General features: G+C 41.6%; 1 protein-coding gene across 10 annotated transcripts in view; it reads right to left on the bottom strand.

Annotated features, from left to right (window-relative positions):
• enox2 (ecto-NOX disulfide-thiol exchanger 2) overlaps window positions 1-12,106 on the bottom strand; it is a 137,087-nt gene extending 124,981 nt beyond the window's left edge. For 4 of the 10 annotated variants that reach the window (XM_061281717.1, XM_061281632.1, XM_061281664.1 and 1 more), the window contains exon 1: window positions 11,921-12,106. Coding sequence is in view for 2 of the 10 variants with exons in the window: in XM_061281639.1 (XP_061137623.1) it covers window positions 11,138-11,161 (24 nt within the window). In the remaining 8 variants the exon portion in view is untranslated. Of the gene's footprint in view, window positions 1-11,009; window positions 11,354-11,496; window positions 11,535-11,920 lie in introns of all 10 variants that reach the window. The other 6 variants (XM_061281639.1, XM_061281656.1, XM_061281648.1 and 3 more) reach the window with 6 other exon arrangements.
• Between the last annotated feature and the right edge of the window lie 312 nt (window positions 12,107-12,418).

Here is a 12,418-nt window from a genome sequence, read left to right on the forward strand (position 1 = left end):
GGGATAAGTAGCCAGCCAGTGGCCGTCGTGGCACTCCAAGGCATTGCCTCCAGACTTTCAAAATATCCTCTCCTTTATTAACAACTGTATTGTCTGTTTGTGGCAGTCTGCTTATTCCTTGACAATGACACCAATGTTTTTGTGGTTCAATAAAAATAACATAAATAAAAATAACAAAAATAATAGTCACAGTTTTTCAGTTGCTGCAGTTCAGTAGACACGTGGGAATCGATTGCTTGGTGTGCGGCTAGGCGACATTCGTTTACCATACATTCTCTGATTCTTATGATACGGTCCAGTGCTCCCTTGCTATTGTGGTTAATGGTTTGCTATATCACAGATAATTTTGGGTGGGACACACAGCATAAAAGTGTTTTTCGAAACTATCTTTTTTTTTATGGTTTTACAGTATACATACGTAGATCTCATACACTCTCACACAGACTCACTGATGTCACACGCAACCTCACCTGGTGAAGCCTTTTAATGGCACATTGCTAACAAGCTAAAGTATGCACAGTATTTTCTGTACATTTAATGCCTGTAATTTTATTTGGTGGAGAGTTTGGGATATTTCACATAATTACATAATAACAAATACATACAACTAATTGTAATTGTAAGTACTGCAACAAAGGCAAACATTTGTTCTTACAACAACATGTGGTACTTCTAAATACCCATATTAAATAGAATACACTGCAACATTATCTCTGTTCCACTGAACTAGTCCAAGCATCTTTCCAGCATGGAGATGAAGTGTGAATATTAATGAGATGATTAAGTCCTGGGAGCCACATAATGATCTTCAAGATCATCTTCCCATTTTCAGATTTTGGATTTTCACCTAGCACAGGCTAACGCATGACCCCCTCGGCGTTATTTTTCCATCTTGCTATTTCCATCTTGCTATCAGCGAAGGCCTCTCAATGGCGCTTCTACTTGCTGGAATTATGATCAGATATTGTTGCTGTAATCCCAGAGCACGTCAGTGAGGAAAAAAACAGGGAGCATAGAACAGTAGTCCGTGGAGACCGTGTTAAGAGGAATACACAAAGAATGTGATAACCCCAAAGAGACGAGCCTTCCGGGGGCGATCGCTAATTAGAATGAACAAATGAAGCTCTAGCTTCTTCTTTTCCTTTTCCTGTTAGGGGTTGCCACAGTGTCATCCATCTCCCTCGAAGTACGTCCTGCATCCTCCTCTCTAACACCAGCTGCCCTCATGTCTTCCCTTACCGCATCCATCAAGCTTCTCTTAAACAGAGCTAACAACACCCACAAGCATTCGCAAACAACAGTTACCGTCATCCATCCGTCCATTTTCTGTTATGTTTATTCTCACTAGGGTCACGGGGGTGCTTCTCAGCTGATTTGGGGTGTGGGATAGACCCTGGACTGGTTGATCGTCAATTGCAATTTCTTCTCAATCAACACAAGCAAGTGAGGAACTTGCAAACATCCCAGAGGAAGGTTGGCCCTTGGATTCAAAACTGTAAAGCTGATGTGTTAACCACTTGTCCAGTCCAACACGTCTCAAATGAATAATGTATCAAACATATTCAAGTCTTACAAGTAAGTCCAGAATGCTTCATTGAAAACAGTCATAAAATCATATTAAATGAAAAAAATCTGGATTAAGAGTGCCACTGAAAAGACAAAATAAAACTAAAACGAGTAAAGAAAATTAAATTAAAATAACAGTGCCATGACTGTTAAGGTTAAATATAGTTTCAGTGACTTACTGAAGGATGTATAGATGTATAAAGGGATATGAATCTCAAAGATATATACAATTCATTCCAAAGTTTACGGCCTCTAAATGTACATTTATAGGTAGATGGACAGGTAAAGTGCTTGCTTGGGTACAAGTAAGTCAAAAAGGCAAGGAAACTTGCATATACGTACTTATAAACTTAACTGTCAAGGAGCTCTTGCTTATGTATAAACAAACAGTAATGGAAGTAATTGATCTTATGAATTGGAAATAGTGAATAATTTCTAGGAAATAAAAAGTGTCCTTGGAAATGCAGCAGCACACTCTTGTTTGACTCTGTTGGAGTATAATTATTCTGAACAAAAGATATATGTACACACACTATATAGTAAACTTACATTTAAACATTCCACATCTTTGTTAAGTTTAATACAATTTGAGGGTGAATGTTGTTACTTTGTATTACATTACAAAATTCACATTTTTCCTAAACCCTGTATATACTGCACATTTAGAAACCAAATATCATAATGTATACAAGCGGTCTACAAAAATAAGTGAGATTGTCTTTCATCATTCACTTGATCAGGGTCACACTACATCAAATGTTTGTGTCCATTTTTGGAAAACTCACCAACATCAAAATACTAACCCCCTAACCCCAAACTCTCTGAGCCAAGAAACCATTAACTGTAATGAGAATCGATGGGGGTGTTAACGGTATTGACAGTCCAACGCAGTAGCAGCTTTGGTGTCGTCTCTATTAGTCTGGGAAAGGAGTGTAGCTCTTTCTAGGCCGGCGACACTAAAAAGAAATCTATTGATCACAAGGTCAGGCCAGATGGAATTCAGATCCTTTCAGTTGTGGCGTCACTCAACATTCTCCCCCTAACAGCTGTCCATTCTGCTGAAACCAAGGCCGACATTACGTGCAACGAATGTTGAAAAGCTTTGAATTAGTTTGACAATTGTTGTTATTACGTCTCAATTCTAAGAAGCAAAACATCCCAATTTGACATGTCGAGAACATGATGAATGTTACATTGGGCGAGGGATGATTTATAGATTTGGATGTGACACGATATGAATGACATTGTCATTGGGTTGTTTGATAGCCAACAGGATACACCAAGCAAGAAGATAGTAGATATATTCTGTTTCATTTATTACATTTGGTTATTTGCGTTGTCATCTTACTATATCCTCTGATAAAACTGATATTCTAGCACTTCCAGTCTCTAAATGGAATGATCCTAGGGACACCTGACTAAATATTCCTGCATTACACTTTATATCTGGTGGAATTTCAGTGAATTTTGACATGAAAATCTAAATGAAAACGTTTTTTAAATTTAGGACTATGAAGGTGTACAATGCAATATTTGGATTGTTCAGCCTGTGCCAGTGTTCAGAGGTCTACTGAGAAACAGGAAGGATTCAGCTACCTCTCCTGGTGTACACTGACAGATGTGAGAGAACGCGACTGAACTCTCGCAACTGCTTGTCATGCTTGGCCACCGTGACTTGCATGCCGGTTTTAGGTAATTCAACATTTGAAGCGCTCTTGCTCGATGTAGCAGCATCACAAGTTACAGCCAATCAAAATGCAGATCTGTACTTTGAGCATATGTAAAAGCATATCTACTGGATGAGCTTTCACACATGCTAAAAATACATTTCCTGGTTTTAAAGAAACAGGACCCAGCCTGACTGCCGCTAAGCCATAGAAATACATTATAAACAGTACACACAGTGTTGCACAACAATACTTAGAGATGAAACAACAAAGCTTGCGGTACAAATATATAGCTCAGTGGCCTAGTGATAGAGTGTCCGCCCTGAGACTGGAAGGTTGTGGGTTCAAACCCCGGCCAGGTCATACCAAAGACTATAGAAATGGGACCCATTGCCACCCTGCTTGGCACTCAGCATTAAGGGTTGGAATTGGGGGGTTAGATCACCAAATGATTCCCGAGCGCGCCACCGCTGCTGCTCACTGCTCCCTTCTCCCCCAGGGAATGGATTAAAATCACACGGGGATGGGTAAAATGCAGAGGACACATTTCCCCACACCCAGATGTGTGTGTGACGATCATTGGGACTTTAACTTAACTTTAACTTATATGCAAGAGGTACGTACCGCACCAGGTGCATTCAAGTCAATGGAAGTGCCCCTCCCTCGTCAAAATATTCACATTTCATCTTTATTCTCACCCATATCCCTTTTCTAAAGCAACCTGTGTCTTCCTCAATTGACACTCTTATCTTTTAATGAGTTAAAGAAAGTGGTACAGTACAATATATTATAATGTATGAGGAGCCTCAGATGCTAATGCAGGCTTACACTGTTCACATAGGGCCATTCATCTATCAAATGAGTGAGCAATTCAATCCCTCGTGTTGATTTCCGAGATGATTAAGACATATGGTTTCCCATACAGTGTATGCACAACTTTTGTGTCTGCCCGGTAACTGACATCTTAATAGCTCTGCGAAATTTTTTTGAATGTCCTCACGCAAACAAGATGTCTACCACAATACCAGGATTGTATATCTGGTAACGACAGCAGATTTTTCTCCTTGTCACTTTTATTGGAGTGAATGACTCCATATGAATGACACATGATAACAATCACACTAACAGTTGGCTGGCATCGGCGGAAACCTCCGGTGTCACTTTTTGCTGAATTTCAAAGTATTTCACAAATGAGCGATCCACACGTGTGAATGCTACATTTATTTATTACAAATTATTGACCGATCTTAAGGGTTAAAAATAGCTTGCTCTCTTAGAAAATGAAATATGAATGTTTGAACAAACCTGACGGTTTCAGGTTCTCCTGACAATGATTACAGTATTTTCTGCACTATAAGGCGCACTGGATTATAAGGCGCACCTTCAATGAATTTTTTATTGTAGAAATTATTTCATAGAAAGGGCGCACCGGATTAAAAGGCGCATAAAATAGTACTACTGGATCAAACTGAGATTGACTAGGGTTGCGGTATGCATCCACTAGATGGTGCTGTGCTAAAGGGAATGTTAACCAAGTCAATGAGGTATATTCCTACTATGAAAGTGATGCGGTTTGGCTTCTCACTTGGTCCAGCAACACCACTCATGTTTTATGGTCAAACTTTCTTTAATTTAAAAGAAAAAAACGAGTGCATGCGTTGATGCGTAATGCGTTGATTAGCTTTGATGACGGGCTTGCGTTATATGCTGCGGTGGGGGGGGGCAGTTCACTGTGCTTGTACCGCGATAGGCTTTACCGTATGTCAATCAAGTGATGGGATTAAAGTGATTCGGTTTAATATGATGATGACGATGATAGAACTTTATTTATCCCACAGCGGGGAAATTTACTTGTCACAGCAGCGTACAAGAGTGCAAGAATACAAGAGACAAGTGCCAAATGTAAAAATTGATAAATAAGAGACAAGGGCAAAGACAAGCGCCACTAGTAGCAGTAGAGACGAAACACATGATCAGGTGTCACGCATGTTGTACAGTCTGACAGCAGTGGGAATGAAGGACCTGTGGAATCTTTCCTTCCTACACCGTGGGTCTAATAGTCTGCTGCTAAAGGCGCTGCTCAGGGACCGCACAATGTCATGGAGGGGGTGAGAGGTGTTGTCCATGATGGATTTCATCTTAATTAACATCCTCTTCTCACCCACAACCTCTATGGAGTCCAGGGGACAGCCCAGGACAGAGCGCGCTCTGCTGACCTTCTTATTTAGTCTCCCCCTGTCCCGGTTCGTACTGCCCCTACCCCAGTAGACCACAGTATAGAAGATGGCTGAGGCCACCACAGAGTCATAGAAGGTCCTGAGGAGAGCCCTGCACACATCGAAGGACCTCAGTCTCTTCAGCAGGTGGAGGCGACTCTGGCCCTTCTTGTACAGGGCGTGGTTGTGATCAGTCCACAATGTCCGATCCCTGGATGTTCACCGGAGTGAAGTGAGGTGCTGTCCTCCCGAACCTTACAATCATCTCCTTCGTCTTGCTGGTGTTCAGCTGAAGCTGGTTGAGCTCACACCAGCTGAGAAAGTCCTTGATGACCGTCCTGTATTCCAGTTTGTTCCCCTCCGAAACATATCCAATAATGGCCGTGTCGTCGGAGAACTTCTGGATGTGGCAGTGTGCAGTGTCGTGGGGACAGTCCAAAGTGTACAGGGTGAAAAAGAAAGGAGAGCAACCCTGGGTGACACCTGTGCTGCACCGCACCACGTCAGACTCACAGCGATGTAACCTCACGCCTGTTGGTGAGGAAGTCTGTAGTCCATGCAGCCAGGCGTTGGTCCACTCCCGCCTTCTCCATCTTTATCTTTATCTTTTATCTTTCTGGCTTTCTTTGTGGCGCCGTTGTGTGGCAGCCTGTGTCTTTTGTATACCCACTCTGTGGTATGAATACTGCTGGGGCCTGAATTTCCCCACCCCTGGGGATCAATAAATATTCAATCAATCAATCAATCAATCAATCTTCACCCTGAGCAGTGATGGCTGGCTGGTGTTAAAAGCGCTGGAAAAATTGAAGAACACGATCCACCCAGTCCTCCCGTTGTCCTCCAGGTGAAGCAGTGATCTGTGCAGTAAATAAATCACTGCGTCCACCCCAACACCAAGCCGGTAAGCAAACTGCAGGGGGTCCAGCTGCGCTCCCACCAGTGAACGCAGGTGATCCAGGATGATCCTCTCCATAGTCTTCATCAGGTGGGAAGTCAAGGCAATAGACCTGAAGTAGTTAGGCTCCTTGGGGTGCGGCACCTTCGGCACGGGGGACCACGCAGGAGGTCTTCCACAGGGCTGGAACTTTGTTCAGGCTCAGAATCAGGGTGAATAGGTACATGACCACGCCACTCAGGTGGTCCGCACAGTCCTTGAGCAGTCTCGGACAGATGCCGTCGGGGCCCGGGGCCTTCCCTGCCTTGATCTTTCTAAAGTGACGCCTCACCTGAAGAACTGTAACGAAGAGGGGGGTGTTGGAAGTGTCTGGCGATAGGCTTACCCGTATGTCAACCAAGTGATTGGGTTCTTACTTGGTCCAGCAACCCCACTCATTTTTGCTGGTCATAAACTTTATTTAGTTTAAAAGAAAGAAGCGAGTGCGTGCTGATGCGTTGATTAGCTTCTTAGCTTTGATGACGGGCTTGCGTTATGTGCTGCGGTGAGGGGGGGCACTTTACTGTGATAGGCTTACCTGTATGTCAATCAAGCGATGGGATGGATTCTAGCCTATAGGTTGCCGTAATGCTGGGAAGCAATGCAACCTTGTAATTTACTAGTCGTACTAAAACATTTTGGCAGAGCGCTGTGTACAACCAATATCGATCAACAAATTAATCAATTGATCCATATATAAGGCACTCTGCATTATAAGGCGCACTGTGGTTTTTTGAGTAAATTGTAAGTTTTTAAGTGCGCCTAATAGTGCGGAAAATACGGTATATAGGAGGAACAAGGATTCCGTCAAGGACACCAGTGAGTTGCTGCAAGCTTGTTCAATTTCACTTCACTTCAGTGGCTTGGTCGAACTCTGACTATTTTTCGAACAAATTTGCAAGAAAGGGAAAAACCAGCCACATTACTGGTCTTCGTGTACCCTACTCTATATGATATTGTTTTTAATCCTCTAACCAACACAACAGTCAAAGCCTTCAATCACACGAGCATTTTATAATTCCATGCCATTAATATTCAAATATTTTCAGTAAATATTAAAACTACTTATGAGAAGCATTTTTGGGAGGGACCTGGCAAATAGATTAAAGATTATACAGCGCTTCATCTGATTCCAGCGTTTCCTCTGAGGCAGGAAAAGGAGTCAAATCCTTTCACACATTTCTCCAGATGTCTCACCCGCAGCAGCCATCCTGGTTTTAAAGCTTGGAGTCTTTTCAAACGCCTTGGCAGCAACTCAGAAGCTATCTTTCATCAAAAAGTCACAGTGACAGCGCCGAGGATAGATCGAGCCAGTGGGAGAGGGGGTGGTGCTGGACGGTGTTTCACTTGTGCAGTTGCTTGTAAAGCGCTATTGTTTCAGCAGCTTTGAGCAGACTCCAAATTGAGTGTTGGGAAAACATGTGGCTACCTCCTGCAACTCGGATCTCATTCGAAATGGCTACATATGTCAGTTTTGTCTGACGGTTGGATGGTTTCACCGCAGTGAGCAACGGTCCAATGAATCTTTATGGGCTTTCACTTGTATTACGCTTTTCTACCTACATGGTACTCAAAGTGCCTCCTCATTCACCTACTGATGATGCAGCATTGAGAGCACCTCAAGTGTTCAGTGTCTTGCTTCACATGGGCTGAGGATAAACCCACAACCTTTGGGTGGGAGACAACCACTCAACTACCTGAGCCATACCGCCTCTGAACAAAACACAACAATGAACAAAAATGAAAAGAATAACTCTAATGACACCTGAAACGGATCTTTGAGAATCCAGTTGCCAAATGCTACATCACTGTGCACGGCCACACATTTCTTACATAGAATAACTTCTTTTGAGAGGCAGGGCTAGTAAACACAGATCACACTGCTACATTTCACAAAAACATTAAAACACATGCAATTATCAAATCTAGGTTAGGGTCTCTGATTGTTTGCTTGAGCTTCACACTGATGTACACCAACACGCATACTTGTCAATGTGAATCCAAGTCTCTAAATTACTGGGCTATGAAATTAATTTACTTCACACCTTTAGGAGCCATCACATTTGATTAGACTCCCTTGGGATATCATGGCAAGGTTGCTACTCGATGCTACAAAGTGGAGAAGACAACCACTGGGCATGGTCCAGCCGATCAAAATTGCTATTTGGTCGTGAGAACAAGGGGATGGTTGACCAGTGTGACTGGACTTAACGTTGCAAAACAGATCAACCTCAATTCACCTTGAACGAGTACCTGGCTCATGAAGCTTAAGAGTGTGCTTAAATGAGGTCTTCACAAGTTATTGTACTAACTGTGTAGGGTGCGCTCATGAAATAAAACACGTTTCAAGTGCTGCTATATAAAAGAAGAACACGTTCTTATTAGCGCAGGATCTGGCACACAATCTTCTTAAGACAGTCACAGCAGCCTCTATCTTAAAGTGGCACTTCGCTAAAATCTAAAATCCAAAACGCTAACGTACATCATTCATGTACAAGACAAGACATTAGTTACAGTATTTGTTTCCTACATTCCTGTACCATGAACACACAAAAGTTGTATATTTTTGAGAGCCTAGATCATTTTTCAAAATTTCTTAGAATTGTTTAGAATTTATTGTTGATTAAAGTCTTCAAGCAATTGAGGTAAAATAGAGTCCCACAAAGGTTTCGTATCAGAGCCCGCCTCATTTAGTAGTTTGTTGAAAGAGCATGGTATATAACTGTAATTCTGAAATGCAAAAACAACTTTGTGTCAAATCCAACTCCTCAACCTTTGTTTATTTTGGTTTGTACAAACACAATGTTTCACCTTGAAACCATCATCAACACAACATCTGCCTTCTCTCATCCTGCATCACCCCCCCCCCCCCCCCCCAAATAAACAGGAGGCTCAATAAAACATTACATAATGTGAAATGTCACATCTCCTCACCAACAATGGGAGTGGAAATGATCTGATGTATGATCTGTACAAGGCAAATGGAAAAAAAATAATGGGGAAGAAAAAAAAAAGGCAAACTTCAGCAAAACGCCCCAAGCGCCAAAGTTTTGTCAGACGGATTGAACCAGAAAAGAGTGCAGAAAATCCTAACAGTCGCTGGAGTCATTATGTCGGCGAGCAAAATTGGTTTTACCCAGTCTTTTCCAGACCATTCAACATCCAGATGGCGTTGACACACCCTTTCCCCAGCCCAAGAGGCTGCAGACAGATGTCCAGTGCAACCTTCACAATGGAACATAATTAAGGTTGCTTTGCTTTTACTTTGACTTGTGATTTGCGACCCCACTACACATCAACACACTGTTCAATTACAAAAACACAAAATGCTCAATTGAGCAGCGGTTCAACAGCACACTGCCATTGGCAGACTCCATTCACAAGGTCATGGAAGTGCACACTTGTTGAATCAATCAAGAAAGCATGCAGCTTAGTAAAGCAAAACCTGCTGGCATGAAAAATATTGAAATCTCTATTACATAATTTCTATCAGGCTCACATAGAAGGGCGTGTGTCTGATATCTCAAGGGTCATATTAGTTCACAGTAGTGTCCTGTTGACAGTGTGTTTTAAGTAATATACTGACAGAGCCCTAGCGGCAGGTTCAAGGATTGTTTCTCCACAAAATGGTACAGAAGAAATCCAGGAAGCCCAAATCTCACAAACTGTCTTTTGCTTCTCTTTGGTTTTGTGATGCCACTATGTACAATGGGTTTATTTTTTATGCCAGAGTTGTCATCATTGCCTCAACATCTGATTTTATACATAACATTTGAACATTTTTAGTTGTGTAAAAGTCCAAAAAATGAGTCAGCCACAAAGGTAAGGAAACAACTACAATGCGAGTTGCAAAGTTTTGGGAGCATCGATGTCCCACACAAAATGGTGATAATTGCCAAGAGTATATTAATAGTTTAAACCCAAGTAAAACCCAGAATATAATCTCAACACATTTTTAAATTCATTTTACATTCCCCTTAAAAAGAAATGGCTGACAGATCATTTGATTAACAACAGAAGAAGACATTGAAGTGTTATGCAACTTGTAAAAAATACAGATTACTGTTTAAATATTTCTATAGTGGTACTGATTAAAGAATACATGTTACCTTGTTAGCAACCTTTTGAAAAGGACATATGTCAATCTACCGGCTAATAATTGACCTCCGCGGCAGCCTGCCTCACATTCGGATCACCCACTGGAATCATGGCTATGCACCTGTCTAGTTGAATGACTGAAAAGGTGAAAGGCGCCCGCCAAATGAGGGCTCAGGGAAGTCAGTCGATGAGGGAATTACCATTTAGCAATAGGTGAGTCTCTCTTGACAAAAAGAGTCGATATTAACCGGTGAGGTAACGCGTATCGAGAAAAAAAAAAAAAAAGCCCATTGACTGTCAGAGAGATTTGTGCAAATAATTCTCTAATTGTTTTCTCAATTAACTTTAAAAGTTTGTGCTCAGGACATTGAAATTGAATTTCTGTGAACAAAAAAAACAAAACAATCAGAGAGCTTATGTTAAGGCAAAACTGTCAAGTTATATGTGTATGGCTGCATATGCACCAGTCAAGTTATCAAATTATTAAAAACTGCTGAGCATTTTCCCAGTCCATCCTTCATCCCTGACCTTCAGACGTTGTGGCAATGGTTGTACGCAGTCATTGAAGCGCAGCGCGACAAAGTGTCAATGCCTTTTTCTTGGTACTTGACTCAGTTGGGGACGATTACAGGAACAGATGAAAACCCACTTCTGACCTTGCTTGGTCGGTCCTTAGTCATCCTCCATCATCAAAATAAGTGTTCATCCGGGACGTACAGACCGTTCCGTCCCTGAGACAAAATGGGGGTTAGGGACAACGCCCCTGCTTTTGAACATCCATTGTCTATGGCACTCATCATCATTTGAACCACTGATGATCTGGAAAGTGACTTTGGGCAAGAGGCAAGGTAGACCATGTTCTGGTTGCCAACCTATCATACAGCACACATAAAAAATTAAACTCTGACTTCCATTCACATTTCAAAAACTTGCATGTGAGGAATACAAGACTTTAAATTGTCCATAGGTATGCATATGAGTGTGGGGACCAGTCCAGGGTGTAACTGCCTCTTACCCAAAATCAGCAGGGGTAGGTTCGAGCTCAACCACGACCTTAGTGAGAACAAGAGATACATAAAATGGACTAATTTATTCAGGGAAACTGTTAACACTGGAAAAGATTGCTAATGTACATGTGGACTACTCATTCCCCGTGCATTTCAAGGCAAAACTTGCAGACGGTCCCTAACGACATTTCGTCACTATGCATTTCATTTTTTCCGCAACTTTATGAAGGATTTCAAAGCGGGGTTTTTTCGAAAACAGAGCATTAAAGAAGGACTACTATATTATTAAACCAAAGTGAACACAGATCGGCGGCAGTATTTGCAATGGAACGTGCTCTTGTACTTCTGAACTTCCATAATAACTGCAAGTGTACGAGCTAAGCTAGCAATGTAGCACTTGATTGACGAGAAAAGAGACTTTTTTAAAAGTACCTGGCGACGAATGACGCCGTATTTGATGCTATCTTCTTCGTGACGAGTCCTCAGAAGTATCCATTAGAGGGCTGAACATTTATTTTATATATTTAAAGTGATCTTGTTCCGTATTTGTGAGGGTATCCAAGTCAAAGCTTCCAGATAGTATTATCAGCGGCGGAAGAAACTACGGCAAGCGAGAGGGATACACGTGGTTCTGTTGACGTTTTTCTTTTCCGTTTACTTTCAAAGTAAGAGTATGCCCGCCCGTTCAATTTCAAAGCGTCATAATTTTTTTAGGTTTAATGACTTGCTCAAAGCCACCGTTTGATTATTAACGTAGAGATGTGTAAGGACGTCAGGTCTTTCGCAGACAAGGTTAAATAAATAAATGTGTGTAAAATAGTTAATTTTACCAATAATATTATTTCGTGATCAATTTGTTAGATAATTGATCGACTAATACAAAGATGTCAAATAATGTACATGTTAAGTTGTTTATTTTACATGCTTTAA

Source organism: Syngnathus typhle, linkage group LG1 (genome assembly GCF_033458585.1).
Source record: "Syngnathus typhle isolate RoL2023-S1 ecotype Sweden linkage group LG1, RoL_Styp_1.0, whole genome shotgun sequence".
Classification (NCBI taxonomy): Eukaryota; Metazoa; Chordata; class Actinopteri; order Syngnathiformes; family Syngnathidae; genus Syngnathus; species Syngnathus typhle.